The 27990-nt window shown below is 38.1% G+C and overlaps 2 protein-coding genes across 4 annotated transcripts in view; both read left to right on the top strand.

Annotated features, from left to right (window-relative positions):
• Nucleotides 1-16528, top strand: part of anos1b (anosmin 1b) — a 57742-nt gene extending 41214 nt beyond the window's left edge. Inside the window, exons 8-16 of one of the 3 annotated variants that reach the window (XM_075484433.1) lie at nucleotides 422-536; nucleotides 618-659; nucleotides 9653-9791; nucleotides 11395-11616; nucleotides 12626-12720; nucleotides 13542-13704; nucleotides 13979-14211; nucleotides 15214-15357; nucleotides 15505-16528. In XM_075484433.1, the coding sequence (XP_075340548.1) occupies nucleotides 422-536; nucleotides 618-659; nucleotides 9653-9791; nucleotides 11395-11616; nucleotides 12626-12720; nucleotides 13542-13704; nucleotides 13979-14211; nucleotides 15214-15354 (1150 nt within the window). In that variant the 3' untranslated portion in view covers nucleotides 15355-15357; nucleotides 15505-16528. Of the gene's footprint in view, nucleotides 1-421; nucleotides 660-9652; nucleotides 9792-11394; nucleotides 11617-12625; nucleotides 12721-13541; nucleotides 13705-13978; nucleotides 14212-15213; nucleotides 15358-15504 lie in introns of all 3 variants that reach the window. The other 2 variants (XM_075484431.1, XM_075484432.1) reach the window with 2 other exon arrangements.
• A 3519-nt stretch (nucleotides 16529-20047) lies between these two features.
• senp5 (SUMO specific peptidase 5) lies at nucleotides 20048-27245 on the top strand. The gene is made up of 9 exons (XM_075485765.1): nucleotides 20048-21120; nucleotides 21892-21997; nucleotides 22778-22925; nucleotides 23079-23126; nucleotides 23279-23356; nucleotides 23782-23919; nucleotides 24778-24861; nucleotides 25498-25548; nucleotides 25744-27245. Exons 1-9 carry the CDS (start codon nucleotides 20085-20087, stop codon nucleotides 25852-25854), a joined length of 1800 nt encoding a protein of 599 aa, XP_075341880.1. The 5' UTR covers nucleotides 20048-20084; the 3' UTR covers nucleotides 25855-27245.
• The last annotated feature ends 745 nt before the right edge of the window (nucleotides 27246-27990 follow it).

The following is a 27990-nucleotide window of genomic DNA, read 5'->3' on the forward strand; positions in this document are numbered from 1 at the left end:
TACTGATGTAGTTGCTATGCACCCTCTCAGCACTTCAGGATAGAAAATCAGTCATAAACTGTATCTGTATGCAAATTATAGTTCATATTTATTCAATTACACACTGCAGTGTCTTTCTGTTTGTATGCTGCAAAAAATGGTCACATAAAGTTCAGGCCATGTCTTGGATCAAAATAGATTTTCCAATACCATTTGATAACTGTGGTGAAGACTTAAATTGTAGCTTCTACTCAACATGCTGTAAAATGATGTGCGTCTACTGTACATATATATATAGTTAATGTAAGATTGTAAACCAGCTGCTGACAAACATCTGCTTCTATTTGGCTGTTAGGGTAGTCCTTCACTGCTGACTCTATAACCAGGAATTTGTTTACATACATGTTGTGATGTTGTTTGACTTGTAGCGTTTCCTCCTCAGGTCGAAGGGAAGTGGCGCCACAGTGGCGGTCTTATTACATTGGGAGCCCCCCAGAGACGGAGACCTGCCTGTCCACAACTACCGGATCACCTGGTTGTCACGACATACACATACAGTGCGCAGACACACACACACACCTCAAACAGGCTCACATACAGTGCACAAGCACTCACGACCAACACCTATACACCCACAGGAAAGGCGTAAAAAGGAGAGCGACAGCATGCTGACTCAGGGGGTAAGGAACATTTCTACCTACTTAATTACACTAAATACAACAGCACAGTTTAGTTACTGATGTTGCCCTCTGTCTGGTTATGATGATGTCTTGATAACATATAATGTTGCTTATTGACAAACTACACTGAAAGTGAGTATTCTGACTTCATCATTGTTTCCATGCACATTTACCAACTGTGAATGAAATTGCTTAGTTGTCATCTAAATTAGTTTTAGATGATATATATTTGTGTAATGAAAAAAACATTATTAGACAGCCTCTTTAACTCCAATAAAAAGGGCCAGGAAATACATTCAGCTGGCCCTGAAGAGTTTGACCACTGGACATTCAAAAGAAAAATACCCAGCAAAAAAGAGAGTATGGAGAAAATTAACTGCACAAAAACTAAATGTATAGTTACCAGACATCTATTATTCTCCATCATCCTAATCTATTTCGGAATGCCAACTTACCTGGAGTGTACACAAGGTGTCAAATCTTCAGGGATATGGTTTAGATAAGAAATGCTGTAAAACCACCAATACAAAAGATTCACAACCTGAAGCATCAATTTAGGCACTCCACTTATGGGTTGCCGTCATAAAGGATGTACTAGATGGACCATTTCAGGCTCAGGATCAACCTACAAACCTTCTGCTATGCATCTTTTTCAAGCAGTTGTACAGGAAGACGTTAGCAGCGAAGGCCAGTGAAGACACCAGACTAACAACCCGCTGTCACCTGACTTCTAAACTCGTGAGAATATGTGAAAGAAGACGGTGTGCAGCATTTAGGAGACTCTGGTTGCAGCACAAAGTGTAGCCAGAGTCAAGAAACTGACAGAATTCATGGCTAGAAAGCTGATTGCAGATGCTTAAACAAGTGCTATATATATTGGTCACGGAATTATTTTGGAATAGCCACAAGTGTCAATTAACTGTCATACCCACTTAAACTGAGAACTTGCAAGTGAACTGGAAAGAAATCTGTGTTTTAGTTAAGTTTAAAGTTGCCCACTGACCCGTTGAACACTTAAATATACCTTTGTCAAAAACTAAACTCACTTTTCTTTTGGTAAACACATATGTTTGATGTTTTAAAACATTTTGGATGAAGAAGCATTGTTTCAGAGGGAGCAAAATTTCTAGATTTTTCTCCAGTGAGTAACTCACTATTTTTCAGATAAAAAGACTCCAACAAGAAGAGGGATACATTTTGAGTTTGTAGGGTTCTGTTTCGCTTCGATATAATGATTTTTTTTTTTTTCGGGAGGGGCTCCAAGGTAGGCTTCACTAAGTTTTGTTTTGAAGTTAGTCTGTTTGTGTGGTAGACACTCGGTCATTTTTTAATATCACACAGTACACCTTTGAAAAATGAAGTCATCGCGATCCACATCTACAGTCATGGTAACAAAAAATGTACAACCTCTTTTACTTTTAAGGTGTTACATATTAAGACAAAATGAAAAACTATCTGGTCCTTACCAGGTCTTTAAATTAGGTCAATTTGACCTCAGATAAACAAAAGTATTGCACTGTGACATTGTTTATTTACTCAAAACTAGAACTGAAATTCTGAAACATTGCTTGTAAAACTATGTACAGCTTGAGATTCTATAGCTTGTAGAAGCACTTTTAGTAGCAATAATTTGTAGTAATTGTTTTCTTCGTGTCAAAAGGGTGAATTAATCAAAACAGCTGAATACCCAATAATGTTGCTCTGATTCACATATTTTTCTCTCATCAGATTGCTAAACTCGTCATAAATAGTGACTGAAAATCAGCTTATTAAGACTATGTGTCTTAATATATGTGTCTAATCCTGTAACTGAAGCATCATCTGACAAAATAACTGTTAAAATACCTTAAAGACAACTTCTGTGCAGTGAATTCAGTGATGATCTTCCTCTCAAAAAGTTATAGGCTGCTGAAGTTCACTCATACAGACCAAAGTATCGTGGCATTAGACATACTTTGGTGAAAAACTTAATGTCAGGTCCGTGAATGGAAACTGGAACAAGAACAGTGGTCTAATTAAGCTGTAATTGAGCTATAATCGTAGCTTGAGACAACTTTGCATGTAGCGGTGCTGATTATTACACATTGTTGTGGAGGAATTTTTGCACACTCTTCTTTACAATGTTGCTTTAGTCTACTGAGGTTTGCATCATTTGTTTATGCCAAACACAGCATTCCAATCAAGTTGAGGTCTGGACTTAAACTGGGTCATTGCAACTTTCTTTTCTCTTGCTTGTGATCATTGTCCTGTTGCATGACTCCATTTCAGATGGCCCAAATCTGAGTCTAGATAACTTTAGTATACAGAGATGTCCATGGTCCTGTGGATGCAAAACAAGCCCAAATCACCACCTCCACTACCGTGCTTGACAATTAGTATTAGGTGTTTGTGCTGATATGCTGGGTTTGGTTTTCTCCAAACGTGCTGCTGTACATTATGGCCAAACATCTCCACTTTGGTCTTGGGTGCCTAAAGGACATTGTTCCAAAAGTCTTGTGGTTTGCTCAAAAGCAGCTTTGCAAACCTAAGCCATGCTAAAATGTTCCTTTTGATAGAGAAAAGGCTTACAAACAAGGCATTCTTGTTCATTCTTTTTCTAATTGTACCGTCATGAACCTTAATATCAAACATGCTGACTGTGACCTGTAAGAGTCTGAGGTGTTACTCTTATTTTTTATTATTTTTCTTTATTTTTTGTTGCTATTTCTTTGAGCATAGCATGGTCTGCCCTTGGCGTGAACTTGCTGAGGTTTAAATCACTGGAATATTGGTAACTGTGTTCACTGTGTTCCACTTGGGAATAATCTTTTTTTACCATAGAATGACAGACTCCAAAATGGCCTGATAACCCCTCCCAGATTGTTGGGCAGAAACAGTTGCTTCTCTAAGATGATTGCTGACTTCTTTACTCTTTGGCATTGTGTTAACACACACCTGTGTCAGACCAGCAAGCCGACAAAACCTCTCCTTTTTAGAAAGGATCAAATAATTAAATGTTGTGTTCATCTGTGGTCGTATTCATAAAGGCTAACGCCCCAAACTTTTACATTTTAACTTCTATTTCAGAAAACTTGCAGCTCTGTCAACTCCAGCTCTTTTCCAAACCATATCCTCAATTTAGGATTAAACAACATGGAACCACATCTTTACCTGAACACAATCATGTGAAGTGTATCAACGTGGGATTTACACCTGGTATTGAGACACTGAACAAAATATATAAACAAAAAACACAGACTAAATAATGACTATGCTTAAATAGTCATTATTTAGTAAATTCATGAGTCACCATGCTATTAAAAAAAAGTATGTTTGAGCCATATCCATCCTTTTTGATAACTTTTTCTGAAGACCTCATGTGTCGTTAAATCGATGATCATCTCTCAGTTAGTCTAGTCACTTGTGTTTTTTTAAACTGCAGCGTGTTAAATTTAGAGGGAACTAAACACAGCTCTGAAGCATATAAACACTTCAGTCCCACTGCTTCTTATACACTCTGAAGTACAACAGCACACATATTCCAAATACACAAGATCTATAGCTGCACCTGAGGAGTTTTACTAGGCCTATAAACCCATGCACCTCTCATACAAACATACCCACACATACATTCCTTATTGTATTCTGTGCGTGATTAACATGGAGATTTTACAAGCCGGTGCACTTCTCAAGAAAAAACAGGTTCTGTATACACTTAAAATGTGCGCAATTGGCAGTTAAAGTAGAACAATTGATTTAATATGTATGTCAAACTGTATATTTTTAAACTACAGCCCATCTTCAAAAGAGTTGGGACTATTAAATCTCAGTAAAAACTCAAAACAATGATTAACAAATCATTTTAATCCAACATTTAACTGAAAATGCAATAAAGACAAAATGTCAATTAAAAAACACCCCATTATTACTCATTTTGAATTTTATGACAACAAAATACATATTATCATGTTGGCACGCAGGCAACAAAACAGTAGAACAGTTGCATAATGTTTAAAAAAGATGTCAGTAGTAATTGACTGCAGTAAAATGATTATAGAGTCTTTCTTTGCTCTTATGGGCAACATTTATCATTTTTCATTTGCCAAAATTTCAGGCAATAATTGTTTACTGTTCATAAAATCTAACTTGTTGTCATTATTCTTCTTAAAAGCCAGCATCCCTGATGGGATTTGGCTGTTTTAGTCCACATGGTATGTTCCAGGACAAGATTGAACCAAACTGCATGTATAAGCCAAATGTCAGAAAAAAAGTTAAAAATAAAAACAGAATTCACTGATAAGTAAATCTCATAAAACAATATCTTATTCACAATAGAACATAGAAAACATACCAAATGTTGAAAATCTGACTTTTCACAAATTCATGAAAAATATTGGCTCATCTTGAATTTCATGGCAGTAAATTTCATGTCTCAAAAAGTTGGGACAGGGCAGTGTGTGCCACTGTCCAGCATTCCCTCTTCTTTTGACAACAGTCTGTAAACATCTGGGATCTGAGAAGACCAGCTTTTGGACCTCTGAGAGAGGAATGTCGTCCCATTCAATTCTGATAAAGGATTGTAGCTGCTCAACAGTCTTTTGTATTTTGTATTTCTTGATTAACTAAATGGTCTGGACTGCAGGCAGGTTAGTCTAGAACCTGGACTCTTCTACTATGAAGCCAAGCTATTGTAAAGATGCATTATGTAGTTTAGTATTGACTTGCTGAAAATATGCAACACCTTCCTTGAAAAATTACATCATCTGAATCTATATACCTTTCAGCACTGATGGCGTCTTTCTAGATGTGCAAGTGAAGGCACTAATGTCAGAGATGAAGGTTTGAAACTGAGCTCTGATAACAAGCTGGATAGTCCCTCTCTACTTTTGGCCTGAGAATGTCCATGATTTCCAAAGGTGTTTCAAATTCCGATAAGTCTGACCACAGAGCAGTTCACTTTTTTTGCTTTACTACCTTTAAAATGATCTTCGGCCCAGAGAAGGTGGCGACATTTCTGGATCATATTTACATATGGTTCTAACCTGCATACGTGGACAGCACAGTTAATTGTGCACACAGACGAAACCTGAGCCCATGCAGCGATTTCCATGACAGAATCATGTCTGCTTTTAATGCAGAGCTGTGTCACTTGCACATAGAGGTGCTTCCAGATTCTCTGAATCTTTAGACAATATGATGTACGATACTGTAGATGATGATGTTCACAATTTTATGTTGAGAAGCATTATTCTGAAAATTGCTCAACAATTTCAAGTTTTACACAGATTGCTGAGCTATCTTTACTTCTAAGAGTCTCTTCCTCTCTAAAGGACTTTCTTAATGTCCAATCGTGTTCCTGACCTCATGCCAATAATCTGATTCATTTATTATTTGCAACTTGTTTTTCAAGCTGTTTCCTTTGAATACAACTCACTTTTTCTGCCTCTTTTTTGTCTGTCCCAACATCTTTGAAACGTGTTGCTGTCGTCAAATTCAAGATGTCTAATATTTTTCATTAAATAGTAAATTGTTACACTTTTAACATTTGATAAGATTTCTGTTTCTATTTTGGATTAAATGTTTGTTTATTAGATTTGGAAAGTGCTGCATTCTGTTTTTAATTTACATTTGACTTCTTACCAACTTTTTTTTACAATAAGTGATGTATTACAACAACACGTTCACGTGCTGAACAGGCCTGCCTACAGTCCAACTTTTAACCCAGTGAAAACATTTGATGCATTATGAAAAAACCCACCAAAGAAGCAGCTGAAACCTTATATCAAACAAAAATGTATCTCGATTGCCTAAAAAGTTACAGTCCTATCAGTGCAAGATGTGATAAATCCCAGTTGTTAACATACCCCTGTTGTAACATGTTGTAACAGTTGCTGGCATCAAATTCACAATAGGAATGTATTTGTCTAAAAAAGTAAAAAGTATATCTCTGTGTCATTCTATGATGGACTGGCAACCCATCCGGGGTGTACCTCTTGCTCAGTGGCAGCTGGGGTAGATGGATGAATGGAATATAAAATCTCTTTTTGTAATTTCCAGTCAAAAATAAGTTCTAAATGATTTGCATATAAGTGCCCCCATTTTTATGTATATTCTACTCAGCATCCCAGCTATACTGGGTAAGGGGTTGAAGAACATCATAAAGGTTAACAGGAAGCACACACACACACACACACACACACACACGTGCACGCACACACACAACTGCAGGAACAGATGTTTCTCACATTTACTACTCCTTTATATTAGTTTTTTAAAATTAGACATGGGATAATTCTTCAACTTAAACAATGTCCTGCTGAACCCCCTGTGGCCATTAAAAAATCCTACAAATGAGAATTAGGTGGAGACACAGAGCAGCTCCTCTTACGTCTTGAAACAGAATGTGGATTTCAATAATGTGCAAAAATGAGGCACTGCAAAGTAGGAAAAATGAAACATGGTAATGCTGTACATACCACAAAATTCAGCTGTATTTACAGATACTTCAGATTTTTTAAACTGTGGTTTTTTTTAACATACAGAGGCACATGAATTAGATAAACCCTTACCGGTATTCGCCCTGAAATTGTTGTTTGCCATGCGTTCCCATTAGGGAAGTCCTCTCCTGACTTTTAACATATGTTCCTATTACATTGTCCAGAGGTAGATACACTATTATCTTCATGGGATATAACTTTGTTAGAGTGCTATGACAACGTGCAGGTCTGACATTACTGCAGAGGAATAATGCATGACAGCTTAACTATGTAGACTGACTGACAACAGAGGGAAGTGGCTTTCCTGCATTTGGATAATATGTTAAACTCAAAGCGTCTGGGATTGAACTGACAATATGTCAGTCAGAAATTAGTGACGGGGTGTATCAGTTATCATGGTTGTAAAGCAGATGATCTGTGTAAGGGAAGTGTTGTTTGACTGAAATGAAGCAGTAATGTAGCTGCCAGCAAAACTTTTGTGTGTGGTGAAAAGAATGAGACCAAAAAAACTGATGGAATGTGTAGTCATCTCACAATAAAGCTCATTGCTGTCTCACTGTTGCTCAGTTCAGTGTCTAACCTCTAATTTCTGAAAGTTTTGAAGTATTTTTAGAATTATGTTTAATGCAGCATTAACACTTAAAAGAGAGGATTTAGTTATTCCAATTATAGGTGTGATGATGATGTAATAAGTTCGCAGCACAGCTAAGTCCAGCACCAAAATACCCATAATCATCATAAACTACTCGTATATTACAGCTTTGACGCAACTTGATGATTGCCTGCGCTGTGAGTGAACCCTTAATTATTTAGATTAGTAAAGAAGTACAATGATGAATGATAGAAGCTTCATCAGCTTTAGTCCCTGTTTGTTGAAGTATTGTACTGTGTAGAAGTCTTGAGCCACCTTTATTTCTTTATATACTGCCTGGAAAAAAAATGCAGTGCCAGGTGATGTTGCTTGATGATTTTTTTCGTACATTCTGTTAATCTGCTGTCAATAGTTTTTTAGGGCTGAAACTTGCTCTTTTGTCTTCCTCTTTTCCATTTTCCTTAAATTTTTTAAGGACACACTGCACACCATGCCACGATATACCAAGCTTTTAGCAAAAAGCTTTTTGAAAATCACTTTGTTGGTGTGAGAATACCATTTTCTACCCGTCAAACTATGTTGCCTTTGGCATTTTTTTTGTTGATGCAACTATAGAAATTGAATTAGATCGTTGGTTTTTGTGTCAAGTTTCTCATAACAAAGTTTCTAAAGATACAACTTAAAATGGTTTTATATAAATAGTCAAAAACCTTCATAAAGCCTGGAGAACTGTTGCTCAATACCACTTTAAAAGATGACTAGAAAGTCAAGTTTTTGCAGAGTCTTGTATTATGTAAAAAAACAAACAAAAAAAAACAATTTTTAGGTTAGATGCAGACACACTCAAACAGACTCTCGCTATCCTTAGTAGTAATGGTGATTCCAGACTGTGCCTGGTGGAGACATTTATCTGTAGTCTGGTAGTCCTCTGTTCTGCATGGCTGGGAGGTCTGGAATTTAAATGAGCGCCCCCCCCCCCCCCCCCCCCGTAACTAGTGTTTTCTACTTGCAGCTGCATCTACACACACAAACAGCAGCATCACAACAGGTATGAAGGAACCAGAATAACCTAATTCCACTTTGTAAGGAGTCCTCCGTATTATGGAAAGCTGTGACAAGCTATCGTTCTCCTTTAGCACAACATATTATACTACTGAGGTGTGTATTATACACATATTGTGTCAATCAGGAATTTATGCAGAACTGGGGAAATTGAGTATTGAATGTGATAGTAAAAGGAGTATTCAGAGGAGGTATTCTGCTAAAACCCTGTGTTTGAACATACATCAGTTTCTTACATATGATGTCCACTGACATTCACCGAAATAGAAATCCAGGCTTTTGTTGCTTTTTCAGTTTGACAACACGCACACATGTACAGCTGTACAGGCCATGTGTTTTGTCTATCTTGAGGGTAATGGAAAAAAAAAAAACATTTTGTCTGTAGGTTATCTAGAAACTGCTTTTAACCTGTACTCACATACTGAACCACACACACACACAGCTTTATCATCCAAGCATCTCTTTGTTGTGACTAGTTCAGATCCGAATGGACAGACGGAGCTGATTGACTAAGAGCCTGTTAAAGAGCAGTCATTCAAAAAAGAGGGATAATGCAGAACAGGTTTGGCTGTCATTCCCAAACCAGGGCATACAACACATGATGATGATGATGATGATGATGCGGATTGTGGCAGTAAATGTTATTTCTTCAGTGGTGATCTTAATGTTGTAACAAAGACAGCAGTTATTCAGGTTGTGATATGGTTTTTAAGCACAGCAAACTTCAGTTACTTTGTTGTCATTTGGTACAATCTCAATGACACCCTAATCCATTTATTGCAGTTTATGAATTATTAAAACAGACTGACCACTATAAATTTTTTGCTTCTATAATCGGTGTTCCTTATTCTTGATGTGTTAAGGCGCAGAGTGAGGTGTGGCTGAGGGGCCTGCTGCCTGCCACCTCCTATGTTCTGTCTGTCCAGACGGTGGCCTACTGGGGCCAGAAGAGACTGAAGAGTCACAGAGCCCAACTCGTTTTCACAACTATCACTGAAACAGGTAAATAAAAAAAACATCTTCCGAACAAAACTGGGTGAGGGTCATATACTAACCATCTGAGGGGTGCATTGCTTCACTCTCTGCCACTTTCTGTTAAAGGTGCAGTTTATTTTAAGTAAAGATTTGTTAGTGTGATGTTTGTCATTTAATATTAGCATAACCACCATAAATCCATGCCTTCTGTTTCAATTATTTCTTTACAATTTCACTCTTTTATTCTCATTGGGCTCTACCACAAAAACGTACACACTGTGCAGTGCCAGGTAGCCTCTCATCCTTTCTTTGGAGTGTGCCAAACTAACCATAAAGCAGGCATTAAGCAAATGTATTTCATGGTGATGTATTTAGGTAAAGGATGAACTGGACTACAAATAAGGCATTTCAGAAAGTTCAGGAGCATTGTGTTCTGCAGGAGAGAATAGCTCCCTTTGGGCTTTGTAACTTTGCAAATAATTAACATTCACAAAAATCCATTCAGCAAACATATTATAAAGAGGGAAACCCACAAAGCATGATACATCCTCCTTAATGAAACAAAAGCCAGCGTCAAGACACAGATACTGATTCAATAGATTCTGTACCTTTGGTGTATAACATTATGGTGTGCACAGCTTAAGGTAAAATGTGCCCTGTGAATTAAATGATAAACTTAGATATATTGACTAGGTAGTATAAACTGTGGATATTAAGTTTGTGCTGATGTGACTCAACCAAATAGCCATATTAACTTTGGAAATTCCTTTACAGTCAAGGAGCTCTGACCCAAATAGCAATTATCAAGAATTTATTTTAAACATGTCATTAACTTGTCATGGCATTAATAACCACCGTTCATGCAGCAGTGTATGGCACCTATTTGTTAGCAGAGCCATGCATTATTGAATTAACCATTTTCCTGTTGGTTCAGAGCTGCTACATTTGCTGACTGTCAGCGTATTTTGTCTACATGCAGCTGCACAATAGATACACGCAGAATCCCGGAGTACAGTGGAAAGCAGCAATGTTAATGGTGATCCAGGCAACAGCGGTATTTATTGGTGACCTATTGGTCAGCCCAGTAGAGAATTATTGCCAGCTGCAGCTTAATTACCAAACCACGTACCAACAACTTTATATGGAACGTATTACCATTTATAATTCAGGAGTATTAATATTTGACACAGTGCATGCATCAGCCTCTTGCTCAGTGCTAATGGGGGGCAGTTAGGTCATATGAAAACAGTCGGTGTTTCTAGGTTAATTAAAAAACAGGAAGGCTTGCTAACAGCTGCACTCCCATTAGCAGTTTATGATATTACTGGAACAATATAATTATGAATTCCATGTGTTGTGTAACTGATTTTATTATACTCAAAACACACACTCAAAACAATGACCAGTTAATGAACGATTTTCCTGTATCTTTATACAAATACTTTCATGTCTATGCTCAACACACAGACATACACACTTATGAGCCTTGAAATTTCAATGATTTTTATATCATGCTTCTGGGTTTGTTATACTTCCTATCGACAGTCAAAACTCTAAACTCTAAAAACTCTAAAATGTATTGTTCTTATCTTTCCTCCTCGAACCTCTCAATCCGAATCCTCCACCAAAGGTGAAGACTTCTCCAATGAGCTCCCATCTTCCTCTTCATCATCCCTCCCTCACTCATCCTCCTCACCTTCCTCCTCTAACCTCACTGTCACTTCCTCTCTGCCTCATGCTGAATCGCCCCTGAACCCTGTCACCTCTGAAAACCTGCGGCTGGAGGTTGCCGCCCCCCATTACCATGACAACCAGCTGCAGGTGAAGGTATTCTGGAAGTGGCCTTACCACGGTGAGTTGGTTTTGAAACACTAAACTAGTGAATGAAACGTCAACTTTTATTAACATTTTTTTTAATATATAAACTGCTTTAAATGGTGATAACGTAACTTGGCTCTAAAATTGACCCTTTCACACACGCTGGTGGCAATGAGCAAGGTGTGGAACCACAAAGATCATTTCGATGCTCAGCTTAGATTATTTTCCTTACCATAATAAGCAAAGAGAGAAAGTTCCATTTGTACATTTGTCAAAAAACAAACTGCACTCAAAAAAAAACGTTTTTGAGTGCAGTGGAATGGTGTTGAATTGGCATTCATTCCCACATTAAATAGGTTTGCAGTAATCAAAGATATTTATTGACACTGGCTCTAATTTTCAAGAGATCACAACACCTGGGTGCAGATTTTCTCTGGGGGTGCTATGGTTGGGGCTAGAAGAGTGGGCAGAGCTCATATCTCAGACTGAGGTTCTGAAAATGACAGAAATAGCTCACGGACAACGATATAAGACGAACTGATTTTTACCTGACTGCAAAACAGTTGGTGGCTCACTCTTGCTGTGTGGGACTGACAGCCATGGTCCTTCTAAAAATGATAGGCTAGCCTAATTATCTCACTGCTTACCAGAAATTGTTGTCCAATACAGCCTGCAAGAAACTGTGTTGAGCCATTGCTTCTTGTTATTATAGTTACATGCTTGTGATGGTGACAGTTATTGGACTGGTCCTGAGAACGTTCTGGCCCCAGAGCACTGAGATAAACACGCTACTGCTGACAATGGAAGAGGTTTTTATCAGTGTTTCGCAAATGTAACTTAGAAAAGAAAAACAAAAATGGCATATTGCTCACAATCCAATAAAAACGCCAATAAAACTTGAAAATATTTAAATTTGAAGATGCAAAACCATACATTTAGCAACTTGACCTATTTTTCTCAGACTTCACACCACACAATTCATCGTCACACATAATCACAGGCTATTTAGTGTCTGATCCTTCTTTTGTTTCTTTCTTTTATAGCCAAAAAGAGACACAGAGGTCCGTACATTCTGCGGTGGCGTCCACATACCTGCAGTACTAATGTTACCCACACTGAGAGAATAACAACGGTACAGGTATACCTGCCCAGCCTGTGTGTGCATGAAAAAGTGTATAGATGTTACTTTGGAAGCATTACTATTATGTCTATTACTATTATAAGTGTATATGTGTGGATCAGGGTTCAGATTTTATGACCATATTTCTGCGCTGTCATAAATGTTATGTGTGTTTTCTGTCGACTATCACTTTTTCCATTTCTCTGTCAGATCCCTGACTGATATATTTCTTTCATTTACATTTTTAAATTAAATTTTAGTTTATAAAAAGCATTTTGTTTTTATATGAAGCAATGCCCCCCTCTCTACCACTGTAGTACTGGAGTTTGAACAGGTGTTCCTAATAATTGGTAAATCAGTGTATGTCAAAGTTTGACTATTAAAAAAAGAAAAAGAAAGCAAGGGCAGAATCACTTAAGCAATAGATGTCAAGCAATAAGTCAACAAATTGGAGCCATCGCTGAGAACCTTTTTGAGCCCAGCTAGCATTGTGCTAATGGTAACCTCTATCCAAAATGATCACAAAGTAAGTTGATGATTAATATCAAAATGCTGTGTGCAAATTTGCTGAGGTCACAGAACATGATTTCAGGCTTCTTAAAACAGTTAGAGCTTTTTATTTTGTTTTCCATTTAAAGCTGCCTAAGAGTCAAACTCTGGTGTTTATTTGGAGCTAGAACTGATTATACTGGATAGGTGCAGAGACAAAGATTATGGGGTAAAATACTCATAAAAAAACATTAGACTAGATCAGCTTGAAGATAGTTACTGTTTACCTTATAATTTCTTTTCAAGCACAGTTTTTAACAGTTACTTGACTTCATTTCTTATTTGTGCAGGGCACTCATCACACCATTAAAGGCTTGCAGTTTGCCTGCAAGTACAGGGTCACAGTGGCAATGAAGACTGATCCAGGGTCAGAGGCTGTTGCCTGGGTTACAACCCCAACTTGCTCCTCCATCAGGGTGAGAGGAGGCAAATCTTTGCCCTGCAACAATGAGGGTATGATTAACTAAACACAGTTTACAGGGAATGCACAGTGATCCTCAAACTCCTTATATGATAATGATTAAAATCATATTAAAAAAGATAGACTTCTGAATGTAACACTACAAAAATTCCTAACCTTAACTTAACCTAGACAAACTTCCAATAAGTGTAATTTTTATTCAACTTTGACTACATTAAAAACAATTGTTTTTAAACTAGTGAGGAATAGCTCATGTGAGTGTTTTGTGAAAAGTGAAAGAAATATTTTGTCTTGTGCCTGTATTAGAGCGCCTCCCGGCAGGCGGAAAGGTGGTACTGCGCCCAGAACGGCTGACCGCAGACTTCCAACAAGTCAACGGCACCCTGCTCACAACGTTTCGCTGGAGGATGTCCCAGCATGCACTGGATCCTGCAGCTGTTGAGGGCTTCCAGTTCACCTGGACGTTGCAATCTGAGCTCACCACAGCAACAGAGAGACGGGAGGATTCGCTTATCTCTCAGTCGCAGACAATCGCACCGGTGAGACAAAGACAAAGGTTTCCACTGAGAGAGCATTGTGTAGTGGTTCAGAAATCTGAGAGGGACTGTGTCTGGGTGTGTATGTTGGTGTGCCTTTCGGGTGGGGACGATGAGTTGAAAAGTGTTTGTATATTAAGTTTCCTCACCTTTCTTTTTACAGATATATTATAAGTCAGTCAATGCTCGAAGCATCTAGAAAAACAAATCTAGTTTAAAACAAATTTTAAAACACGATGACACACTATCAATTAATGGATAGTAATCTATTAAACTTTATAGAGCACTTTTCAAAATCACATTACAAAGTGCTTTACAGATAATGGAGGTAATAAAATCAGGAGAAAACAAAACAATCAAAAAGTAAAATAGCTCTAATTAGAGCATTTAAAGCTTTAAAAAACATGCAATAAAATCTTAAAATGTATTCTAAAACCCATAGGGACTAAGTTAAGGGAAGCATGGACTAGTGAAATATGCTCACTTCTTTTGGTACTTGTTAAAAACCTTGCTGCAGCATCCTTTAACAAAGATTAAAATGCAGTGGAGTAGTCTTGTCAGGACAAGATAAAAGCATTTTTGACCTTCTCTGGATCTGCACAGTAGAAGAAAGGCATAGTCTTGGAAAGCTGCCTCACTTGTGCTGAACAGGACTTCAGCAATATAGTTACTTGAGTGTCAATTGAGACAATTCTGAATCTAATATGACACCAAGACTGCACGCTTCTTTATGTAGAATTTTGGTGAAGCTTTCTAGGCTTGAAGAAAATTTGAAAATATTGATAATGCTCTGGCAAGCATGGGTAATTGTAATGACTTCAACTTCCAGGTTTTGATCTCAGTCAGATCGAATAAAATGAGGGAAATGTCAGTGTTATTAGGATTCAGTGGGATATATATAAATAGCGTGTCTTCTGTATAGCAGTGGCTATATATGGTTATATATATATACTCACCTTTTAGCATTTTCTCTTGCTATTAATGCTTTTAACCCCCCTCCCACAGTCTCAGCGGTCAGTGACAGTTGGTGGTCTTCATGCTGACAGCGTGTATCAGCTTCAGATCCAGGTGCTAACAGCAGGTGGCAAGAGTGGTGCTGCAGTCTCAAAGACCATACATACTCCAGCTATCAACGCCACACTTTGATAGGTAGAAGCACTCTGTCATAAACTCTTGAAAAATTGATGGTTAGATTTGAATTCTTTTATGACGATATAAATGTATTTTCTTCATTCGTGTTTGAAAATGTGTCAATTTTCTGTTCACTTGACGATCTCTACCAATTATCTCTTCAAGGCTACAAACAGAAAACTTCAAGCTGCACCTCAGTCATCTCCACCAACATCCAAATCTCTACTGTTTTCCACTCTGCAGCAAGATTTTATTGCAGGTCAAGTGCAGAAAACATGCCCAAAAATGTAACTTAAAGAGAATTACTTTGTGTAAAGTGAATTTCTCTCATATGGAATTTTTTTTTTACAGCTGTGAGATTTTTTTTTCTGTTTGATTGCATTTCAAATATCATGCAAATTTTGAGCTTGCTCAAATCAGAAGAAACAAAATGAATCTTAGTCATTTATCAGGCGGCCCATGGAAATGGCCTTAGTTTTTTTTCTCTTTTTGGTTAAAAATGATATTAACTGTTATCCCTGTATATGGTGCCAGTTTAAACAGCACTAAGTATCTACAGTTAGCAATGAAAAACATATGCTTATTTTTTCACATAAATTAAAGCATTTTTCAAATGATTTCTTGCATCGTCATTCATGCCCATAGACTGTACTGGCAATGCAGTATTGTAAGGCGTGTAAGTGAAAAGTTTGACTTCTTAAACGGCTGCATCTCTATGGCGTTTAGATGGGATTCATTTACTTTAAAAACTTTCAAACTATCAAACTAGCCAAAGACAATGGTAAAGAGACTTATTATTTTTGTCTGTCATACACGTAGAGAATAATATAGCACTGGTCTTATGTACAAACGATAATGTATAGCAACACAGTGTATTTACTACAATAACTAATCTTCTGCGTTACCGTGGAAAAGTCTTGATGTAAGCTCAAATATTTTGATATTTTGTTCATGTTTTTTTACTCTTATCTGTCTGAACTTGTTGCATACTGCTCTTTGTGCTCATAAAAATCATATCATTGCTTTGAAAAGGTTGGAAGCTACTGGTGTCGTCCAACCTGTACCTACCGTGTTGATATTCTATCTGTAACCTTTTTATGGTTCATAATTTTGTAGATGATTCCTCTACTTTTTGACCATCCATTTTATTTATTGTTTTTTTTTTCATGTCTTAGTTTTTTGTAATTAAAGGTTGTCAAGACACTTTGTGCACTGTGTCATTTTCGTGGCAATTAGAAACTGTAACAAACAAGAATTATGTAATAACATTAGCCAGTTCCATTTTTTTAATTTTTATTTGCTATGGTAACAAAGATTTCTTATATTTAGTACCAAATGACTTGGTCACGGTCATGTTTGATGACTAAATCATAGGGGAAGGTGAATAGTCCAGTAAAACTAATGAGACATAAACATGGGTATGACTATTTAGTCATTGGGGAAATGGTCTATTATTACTCATTGCTTGTGTTTGGAAAAATAATGTGAGCCTCTGGGATTACCAGCTAATTTTAAGGAGATGGGATGGTAATAAGGAGTGAGTGGGGCCTCTCTCACATTGGCTAATAGTAGTATTTTAACAATCAGGAAAACTCTTGCTATCAATGGTGGGCATGGCAAGGCTGCCAGAGGAAAGTCACTTCTCCCCTAAAGGAAAATTGCTACGCACATTGCCCACATGCAGAGTGTAGATTGAAGACTACACTGGACCAGGAGATTTTTCCCTCATTTATGGAAACATGAATTCTAAATGATATTAGTGAATTCTAAAGAAAAATGCTGGGACATCTGAATCAAATCCTAATAGAATGTGTATCATACAGCAAGACAGTGACCCAAAGCAAGAGTTCTTCAACCAGTATACGGTTCAAGAAAAAATTAAGGTGTTTGTTTTGAAACAGCAAAGTCAAAATCTTTAATCCCCTGGAAATGTTGTGGAAATACCAGAAGCAAGTAGTTTTATTCGGAGGAATGGGCTACAATTTCTATAAGCTGATGTCCAATACTGAAAAACTGTTTTTTTTTATATATATATATATTTATTTAAATTATGAAAGCAAAGGTTTGTTATTCTCCAGTGAGTACATTTAATTTATATCTGCTTTAGGCTTTTAACATTCTTCGTTATTTTTTACATGAAAAAGCAATTTTTAGCTTAGATAAAGAGTTAATAAGGAAAGGAGGAAGGAAGGAAGGAAAAAAGAAAGAAAGAGTATAGGGTTACTTCGGGAGGTTCCGGATGCTGCCGAGCTGAGCCTGGAGCCATGACGTAATCAAGGAGCGACGACAGCTTGGATTGTTGTTTCTTCAAATCGTGGCCAGGCGAAACTCAGTTTGTTATTTGATAGATAAGGTAAGGTATAACCGTGTTTCTATTGGGTTGTAAATATATGCTTGGCTTATTCAAGTCGAGATTTATTTGAATATGGACTTGCAACTCCTCTGTCTTTAGGCGCCTTCAACTTCCTTCTGCAAATGGAGGAAATCGCTGCTTTGTGTTTTGGCTGCAGCTAGCTAAGGCAGCTAGCTTCAGGGAAATTACTAACTTATACTAACTTTGTAAAATGTCATGTTATACTTAGTTATATCATCTGATGGTACGTGATATTTTTTAATTATGCGTAAACACGCTCCATTTGTTAAATGTCAAATATCAGAAAATCCCAGTTAACGAGGTAGTTTTAATTAACTTAATTACTTTTTGAATCTGTAAGTTGAGCTGTCATTGCAAAGATGCTAAAAACTGAATAAAAGCCCAGAAATGAAAATTTGGCACCTCGGTAATGGTAAAATATCTGCCATCTTGCTGACGTTTCTCACGATCATTTTTCCTTAAGGAACACATATTTTAAAGTTAGCAATGAAGGCTAAGTCGAGCACTTGTCTTTGTGTGTCCGTGATTTATATTGCCCCCAAATTGCTAGTTGCACGTTAGAGCAACAATTGACTCCCATCTCAACTGTATAACACCAGTTAGTTGAAAATAATAGCTCTAGTATTTCTGTTAGCGATTGGTCACAAGCAAAAAAGATAAATAGATGAAAGTCCAACAAGTAAACAGCAACAGAACAGTAACACTCATTTTTAGCATTTGAAATAAGCTACATGTTTGTGTTTTTTGGGTTTTGCGCATGCCGTTTGATATTTGCTGAGTACAGACAGTTGTCCACTTACAGTAAACTGTAGTGGCGATCTTCAAATTTTGCTTGACAGTATTTTGTCATACAAACATTACAGTTAGTGATTAGATAGCTTTTACCTGTCATTTTATCAATCTGTTAGTTTCAGTAAAAAAAAAAAAAGCTTAATTTGTTATGTTGTTTGCCTTCTTTATATGGCTTAAGGATAAAAAAAAAAGGTGTGTACAGTTGTGCTATTATGTTTAGCTTTGCAGCTAAAGCTGTAGCCTTAATGTTAGGAAATGCTCATTAAAATGTACTTGGTCAAATATATAAAGTTAGCCATCTCAAAATAAACACAGTCAACAACAACAGCAGAGAGGAGAGCTAATAATCTAAAATGACATTGAATTATTGGTGGAAATAAGACATTTCCGTTAGTTTCATACAGTTGTTTGCTGAATAATGCAAAACTGAACTTTTATTCAAGCATGTATGTAATAAGAAACATTCTGAAATGGTTGTAATAAGTGCAAGAAAGTCACTGAAAACAAAGTTTATGTCTACAATTATGATTCACATGTAGAGATTCACTTTTAGATAAAACTTGCACTGATATGATGCCAATTTGAACTTAAAAAAAAAAAGAAGTAAAGTCAAAATGAATTGTTTAGCAATTCAAAACATTGAGGGGCAGAGTAGAATGAGCTAGCTAACTCAAAGACTGATATGTTTATTACATACCAGGAGGTGATAGACGCAATGTCATTGCTAATTCTGGGCAAGTAGACAGTCGTGATGGACAACGTTTCTCTAAATTTGTTTTTTTCTTTTTTCCTTTCTCTTCTTCTCTCTTTCTCATCATTTTCCAACTTGCTTTAATTAGGAGACCATGGTGCTTTTGAAACACTGAAGAACACTCGCACCCTGACATGTCCTTGTCTGCTGTCATCCGTGACTTCTGTGGTGGGAAAGGCTTGAGAACAACTGCTTTTCTCCACAACAAAATAGTCTTTCAGAGGAACATTTGGAGAAAAGCTTGAGCACTATAACATTAAGGAAGAACAAACCACAGTATTTGTAAAACAGCCAACCAAAAGGGACAAGAGGACTACAGTGTGGAGAAGTGGTGTTGGGGATGGGGTTGAAGAGCCAAAGGGGGAAGTCATGGTTCACAGCGGCTCTGCTTCTCCGATGAAAACGACAACATCAGTGTCACCTCAGTTAACTGTTCCTGCAACAGCACCTCCTTTAGTGCCTACCTCTGGAGGTACCACAAATCAGGATCTGAAGCAGATCCCTACAAAGTTCATCACTGCAGACCTTACATCTAGCTCAGGTTTGACCCAGCCTTCTGCTTTGACACCTGCTGATGCAAAACCCCATGTTGTTACTTCAGCAAACGCATTAAACACTAACTTAAGTCTGGCACCGGTCTTGACCTCTGAACAGACACCAATCCCTGCTCAAGGCCCAGTCAATGGCCGTACGTCAGGCCGAAGAAGGACTCCTAAGGCCTGCGACTGCTGTGGCCCCAACAGTGAGGGACACAATGTCAGAACCTTGGGTCGAGGGAGGGGGAGAGGAAGGGGGAGAAGTAGGGGGGATGGCAGGGACCTCGTGGAGATGCCTAAAAGAAAAGTGGGACAGTTGACACTTATCAAAAACTTTGATTTGACCAAGGAGAAAGTACACGAAGTGAAGGATGAAAGTGACATGCAGGAGAAGGATAGTCAGTCAGAAACCCCTGACGCCACGCCGGTCCCAGTCACCTCACAAGATGGACCAATAAGGAACTGTGTAGCTTCAGAGAAAGGGGCTGTGCAGAAAAAGGAAGATATGTCAGAAGCATGCTCAGTAGATGCAGGTGAAGCAGCTAGAGGAGGTGGGGATCGAGGGGATCTGAACACAAGATTGTTGGGAACAACATTCAGGGGAGCGCTCATGGTCAGAGGTCGAGGGAGAGGACAAACAAAAGCCATAACACCATCAACAATGGAAGTTAATGCTCAAACAAAAGACAGAGGTAAAGGCAGTGTTGTCATCAGTTCAAGAGCGGGTGCCTTAGCCCAGGCAGTGTTGGTGCAGAAATCGGAGGAAAACCAAGATTCACAGATGCACCACAGAGAGCAAAATGCTTCTCGCTCAGTTGATTGTCCATTTGGAAATGGAGACACGGTAAACTTATCTGACACGGAAGGAGAGATAGAAGGGGAAAGCATGATTGTGAGTGAGCCTACACATGGGCTACTGTCTGTCTCATTGCAACCAGGTCATGCTTCAAAATTAGGAACCCCTCTGGACCTTGACTCTGACTTGCAGATGGACCAAATCCTTGATGGAATAGACCAAGTTCCTTTAGCATTAACTCTGTCCAATGGAACTGTTTCTACAGCAACAGACCGTGACCACACATCCACACCTATGGAGGTGGAAACTTCTCACCCATCCATGGCTCCCCCTCCCAGCCACAGCCCTATTACAGTGAGCAGCATGCAGAACTGCTGGGCTTTAAGCGACCACAGACTGTACTGTCAGCCTGGCACCTGGGCAAAAGATGAGATGGAAGAAATGTTGGTTAAAAATCAAGCAGAAGAAAAAAATAAGGATCCAGATACACGGAGAAAAGAGAGCCTGGAGCAGCTTACTGATGCTGTTCACGGTAAGATGTGATAAGAACACATACTGCCAAGGTCTTTCAGGCCATCTGGTCCAATGAAGCATGCTAAATGATTGATGTTTTGACATGGAAACTTAAAGCTGTACCTCCTCAGGACATCAGCCCTTTTTCTGTCACTTGATGTAAAACATTAATGAACCCATTCATGAAACATAGATACACGCAGACTTGATCTTAACTCCAGTTTATGCATTATTAAGTTCTCCTGGCTCTTGTCATTTTCCTCAAAACAAAGCTAGTTTTATGGGTTGTTTCAACCACTTGCAACTGATTTATAAAGCCATTTTGTGGTAGGCCTTCATGAACAGAGCACCGTTGATGTTAACTAACTTAAAAGGGGTTTGTTTATTCTTTTCTTTGTAGCATCATATCAGTCTACACAGTATTAATGTGATATATTAGTAGTACTAATACTCATCCTCAATTCCATAAGATATTTTATCTCTCATAACACAATTATAATTAAAGAGCAAATTTTGTTTACCAAGAATTTGATCAAATCTGCACAAATTATACAGGATGATATAGTTTTGTTTTCATAGAATATAGTTTTGTTTAATTGTGTCCGTAATGGGGGGTTCAGGATGTGCAAGATCAACTGTTTGCATGTTACTAGATTTAAAAATACAAAACAATATAGTTTAGTACACATGCCTACATTTAATCAATTTTAAATGCTGTGATTGCTGGTAAAACAGATGAACCATAACCTAATGATTCATATGATCAAGTTTATAATGACTTATGTTTTAGAGTTTCTGGAGAGCTTCTATGTGAAATATGGCAGCTTCATTCCTCTCAGTGAATCTGATGTCCTGGAACACCTGAAGAAGAAAGGCAACTCTGACCTCAGAAACAGGTCAGCGCACACACACACACACACACACACACACACACACACACACACACACACACACATATATCCATACATACACAAACACATCAAACATCTGTTTTCACCTCTGTGGGTACTAATGTAGAATAATTTAAAAGTTGACAAACTACATTTTCTTTGAGTTGAAACCATTAATTTTTACATTTTGATACAATTCTCTTTATACACACGCGCGTATAAGCAGGTGAAAGCTGTAACTACTCCTCTGAGTGATTTCTGACTTCTGAAGGCCGTTTGATACGCAGACTGGCTCAGAATAACACCTATGTTTATATATCACATCAACCTTGTCTGTGTGTACTTTCAGTCACAGTAAATCTTACCAGAGGACTCCTACAGATTTGACAAAATGAGAACTGTTAAATTTGAGCCCCACTATACAGTTTAATATACCGTTTTTCTACAAGTGGAGTAAATCTATCCATTAATGAGAAGAAACACTCTTTCTTCTTTGATCCTAACTTTTTTTATATTATTGTAATGATGCTACTGTATTGTGAGGGATCAGTTTGGAAGCAGAAATGCCTTCATTAAAATCCCATTGTAACACTTTATTTCTGGTTTGTGTTCACTTACCGTTTTTTTCTGAATTCCTTAAACAATCAACCTTTTGGCATCTGTCCTCTTATCTGAGTTTGTCATGTTCTCTTGACTGTCATTAAGAATATATTAAACAGATGAAGTCCTATTTGGAAATGTGGCTGCATTCTTCCTCACCATGTGTCTGTTTCATATCTGTTGAAGTGGACTGGACATTAAAGGGGAGATGACTCGGTACAGGGCTGGGCTGGCTTCTGCTCCGATAGCTGGCTTCATGGTCATGTATAATAAACACACGCTGAGCCTGGATGACCTCGGCACACTGGAGGAACAGAACTGGCTCAATGACCAGGTAAAGAGAGGACAGAGGGGTTAACAGATATGCAGAACGCTTTGTCCAGCCAATGAATGCACTTTAATCTGTTATTTATAGATTCAAAAGTTGCTTTGCCTTTGCAGTCTTTGAATGACGTATTCACTTCTTGCTCTGTCCTTCTGAGCTCAGATTATCAACATGTACGGAGAACTCATTATGGAGGCAACGCAGCACAAAGTAAGTCTGGGTGTGTTGGTGGGCTTGTGCTTCAAATTTTATCATTAAAAAATACAAAGCTGAGTAAGGATCAGATCCGAGTGTATGAGAAAATGTTCACGTTTTAAAGACCTTTTGGGTGTAATGAGTTTGAACTTCTCTCTCTCTCTCAGGTTCATTTCTTCAACAGCTTTTTCCACAAGCAGCTCGTTGCCAAAGGTTACGACGGTGTGAAAAGATGGACTAAAAAAGTGAGGAGGAAGTTTAAAAACTATCACTGACTGCGGCTGGATACCACGTTTGTTTGCCACTTTGACTGAGAGCTTTATTTTAGTTACTGCAGGAAATCAGATTTAGCTTAACGCGAGCATGTCTATATGGTGTGATCGACTAAGTTCCGTGCGAACTGCATACGTTCATTAAATCTTAAAACCACCATCTCCACCCAGCTGACTGCCAGAGTAGAGGATGTCAGAAAGTTTTTTTTTTTTTTTATGCTCAAACTTTCATTCTACAGTAGAAGGTATTTGAGTGTTCTTTCATATATTAGATGGATTTATACTTGAAAACCAAGCTTTTATATTGTTCTTTGTGTTTAATGACTATGTGGACTAATGCAATGCTTTGTTTACTTCGTACCTCATCATGTTTATGGTAATTTGTGGGTTTCTTTCAGGTCGACTTGTTCTCCAAGTGGCTGGTGTTGATTCCCATCCATTTAGAAATACACTGGTCTCTTGTCACGGTCACCATGGCAACCAAAACCATCAGCTACTATGACAGCCAAGGCATCGTCTTCAGACACACCACAGATGTGAGTACCGCCACGCATGCTAATGTATTTAGGTTGTTCCTCGAATGAGGCGAGATCACCAGACATAAGATTCATGACGTCCTCTGAAAACTGCCAAACCTTTAGCTTTTGTAGTGGCGGTCACACTTAATGATGATCAATTAATTAGGTGTATTCGCTTGGCAGCACCTCACTGCAACTTTATTCCTATGGCATGCATTTGGACTTTGTCTTTGTGTTTGTTGTAATCTGAGGTTGTGTTTACTCAATTTTAAGACCTGGTGGTGATCAGATGATTTAAGCTTTGACGCATACAATCGTATTGAAAGTTGATGTTCTTCCTTTTTCTCGACTGCAGCTGCTAGCAGCAAAGTTGTGAGTTTGAGTGCCTGAAAGATTTAGATTGTCTACGTAACTGCATGAATACCGTGCAGTTTTGACTGCTTTGCAAATTAGATCATATTTACAAAGGAGTAAGGTTTTGTGAAAAGTTGGATTGAACTATACAGTCAGCCAGTATATGAACCAATGAGTTTAGCTTGTCATAAACTTATTAAACCACATGTTTTGCATTTGGGGAAGTTGGGGTCCAGCTGAAGACTATGGAGACTAACATCAAGGCATGCAGTTTCCTGGGTAAATTTAGCTCATATTTTCACCGTCTGTTTAACTAGACAAAAAAGTTTTGATTTATGCTCCTCTATGGCACTTCTTGTAAAGTTGACACCATGTTTCTGTCTCCTGAACTGAAATTTAAGCCGCTGTTGAAGTCATGAACTTTACCGTCTTTCTTTGGAATGTGAAAGAATTGCAGTGTTACACTCTCTTCTGAGCATAACTCTGACCGTGCGCGCGCTTGTCTTTGTTCTCTCCTATCAGAACATTATGAAGTATCTTTTGTCTGAAGCGAGAGAGAAGAAGCAGTTGGCTTTCCAGAAAGGCTGGAAGATAACGATTATCAAGGTAACCTCATCATACTGTCTTCAGTTTGAGCCTTTAAAACCTTTACAGGCAGTTATTTGCAGAACTCATAAGCCAAGGTTTTACTCATTGTAGAATATAGAAAACGTATCGAATATTGAGATAAAGACCTTTAACTATCTCATGAAAATTATAATATCGTCTTGCTTTTGATGGCATGTGCCTGTTATAAGCAATGTTTGTCTAAGACTGACCCAGCATCTTTAATTTTTGAAATGGTCTGTAATGAATTAAAGCAGATAAAAATAGAACAAAAACAGCCCTTAAAATCAATAAAACATATAGTAATGAGTAAAACAGAACACTTTACCACAGCTGGTCCAATAGATGGCTGGCTTGTAGATTCAACGTATGCGATATTTCATGAAACAGTTTGAATCTGTGCGTACCTAAATTGGCAAGCAAAATAGATACTACTTGGGTGAGGCGATTATACATTACAAAGCCAAATCGTTTGTTTAAAGTATGATATTAACTTTCGTTTATAAATTAAATTTATTAATGAAGATTCATGAAGGAGAGCAGCTAAATTCTGAAAAGCTAAGGTCTGCTTTATTGCTACTTGAACTTTTAGCATCGTCTGCCTCCCTGTTTGATTGTGACTTGTTGACTTCTCAGGGTATTCCTCAGCAGAAAAATGACAGCGACTGCGGAGTTTTTGTCCTTGAGGTGAGAGTATTTCCTGTGTCCTGTTCCCTTTTTTTTTTTTTTTTTTTTCTCCACTCTCTTAGCTTTATTTGTCTTATTTCACAGCCAAATAAATCTGTTTCCTGCCTCTGGTTTCTACAAAGCTTTTATCAATGCCTGCCCTTTAATGTGGGGGTTGTGGATCTTTTTACATCTCTGTCTGTCTTTCTTTGTCAGTACTGCCGTCGTCTCTCAGTGAAGCAGCCCCTGCTCTTCAGTCAGGATGACATGCCTCGCATTAGAAAGAGAATCTACAAGGAGCTGTGCGACTTTCGCCTCAACGACTGAACAACTGAGTAACGGTTGCCTTCACTTACTGTCTGCTTCCCTGGTTACATAAGATGTTCTGTCCAAGTCTGTCATTTAGCATTTCTCATTGACAGTCTGTTATATAAGCTAACACAACTTGGCCATCTGTATTCCAGGGAGCCCTAAGTGCCATGTTCCTCTTTGACTGACAGCAGAGTGGCGATTACTTGAGATTTTCTGTAACTTTGGGAGTTCAATATCAGTCTGTAGCCGAGCAGAATCTTATTTGCAAACTTGCAGAGAACTACTGAAGTGGCCTCCTACTGACCCTCAAAAATGTTGGACCCGTCTGTATGTGGTGCTCGATCAGGACTTATTTCCTGGACACTTCACGTTGCTTCTGCTTGCTACATTTGCTGTCCTGAGAGGATTTAATCTGTACGGCCTAACAACAACAACAACAACAACAACAACAACAACAACAGAACAGAGTGCTAACTTTGACTGTGGAAGCCGTTACATCATCATGTACCAGGTGTGCTGGTCAGATCAACCTTCATCCCAAATGGAGTGGCCTTACCTCCTAAAGGGCCATTTTAACATGAATGACATTTTTAACAGTTCATTTTATGCTGGACTTTACAGCTGTAGTGTACTTACAGTTATGTGCATGTTTTACAACATGTTTGAAAAGCTAGCATAAGGGATACAGTGGACCAGCTGTTCACTTAAAACTTGAAGGTTTAATTTAATTTCCCTCTCTGCACGGTTCGAGGTCTATCCGTTGAAGTCAGAAATATCCGTTGAATGTTCTGATCATGTTTTTTCTTCTTCCACAAACTACTGGCATCAAACCGGGATCACGTTTTTTCCAGCATCATTTTTTTTGTTCACGGTGTCTGGTTTATGACACCCTGCTTCAACCAGTTTCTTAATAAAATGATAGTTTTTGATGATATTTAGTTTTGTTTTTTTTTTTTTCTTTGCTGTGAGCACATACTTGTGTTGAATTTTAAGCAAGCATAGTCCAGCCCTTTTATTGAAAACCATTTCAAAGATACTTCTGACAGTTGAGTCCACGTGTCTTTCAGGCTGATTTGTAAATTTTCTGTCATGCTGTAAAACTAGTTGCTGATACAAGGACCACTGTTTTTTTTCCTCCAACTTTATGCTGTGCTTCAGAGTGTGGATGCATTAACACAGGTGCGTGATTAGAGTGGCTTCCCCAACAGTGAGAGAAGTGGACCTCAGCTACTTTGATTGAATTCCTCTGTCCAACCTGGATTTGTTGTTATGTTCACTTATATGTAATTACAGATTTTGTTGTACCTTTACTGGCCTACTACTGTGTGTGCTTGCTTTTGCTAAAAACCACAATGGTTTTTCAGACTGTTTTTATAGTTGTTATTAAAAGGCCAATACTGCTGGGACATTTGGTGCACATTTACTTCTGCAAAAGCCCTTGAGATATACAGTGGTTAAGGTTAAGATGATAATTATGAAAAAAAAAATATAAGAATGGTATGCTTAAGTAAGGAGAGTAATTCACATGCAGGTTCCAATAAATCTTGAAGGAATTGTCATGCAGAACGTTTAGTTCATGTTTTTTCTCATTCTGATGTTTGAAACCACCAACAGACTTCCTGAAACCATCTTCCGAGCCTCTGTCCCACAGATATCAAACAAACTAGCAGATGCTATGAATGAGATCTGAATTCCTGGAGATGGGGAAAATCTTAGAGGAAAAAAAAAACACCATTTAAGCACTACACCTCTCAGACCATTAGAATGGCTAGAGCACTCCCAAAAGGCACATGGTTGCCCTCTGGGAGAAGGTAAGGCAATTTTATTTGTAGAGCACAATTCGTACACAAGGCAATTCAAAGTGCTTTACAGCTACATAAAATCACAAGAAGGTAATAAAATCATTCCAAAAAAACATTAAAAATAATCATTCATTCATTTAAAAGTGAAGAGTGCAGATAAAATACTTTCAGGTGTCATATGCACAGCTAAATAGAACTGTTTTCAGCCTGGATTTAAACATTGTCAGAGTTGAGGCCTGTGTCACATCTTCTGGAAGGCTGTTCCAGATTTTAGGAGCATCAAACTGAGACGCAGCCTCACCTTGTTTAGTCCTGACTCTGGGCACCAGCAGGAGACCCCTCCCTGAGG

This window comes from Odontesthes bonariensis, chromosome 15 (genome assembly GCF_027942865.1).
Source record: "Odontesthes bonariensis isolate fOdoBon6 chromosome 15, fOdoBon6.hap1, whole genome shotgun sequence".
Lineage (NCBI taxonomy): Eukaryota > Metazoa > Chordata > Actinopteri > Atheriniformes > Atherinopsidae > Odontesthes > Odontesthes bonariensis.

Coding starts and splice junctions, on each gene's coding strand:
- senp5 (XM_075485765.1), top strand. CDS start 20,085: ATGCCTAAAAGAAAAGTGGGACAGTTGACACTTATCAAAAACTTTGAT. Junction 23,127..23,278: donor TGGAGGCAACGCAGCACAAA/GTAAGTCTGGGT, acceptor TCTCTCTCTCAG/GTTCATTTCTTCAACAGCTT. Junction 23,357..23,781: donor TGAAAAGATGGACTAAAAAA/GTGAGGAGGAAG, acceptor GGTTTCTTTCAG/GTCGACTTGTTCTCCAAGTG.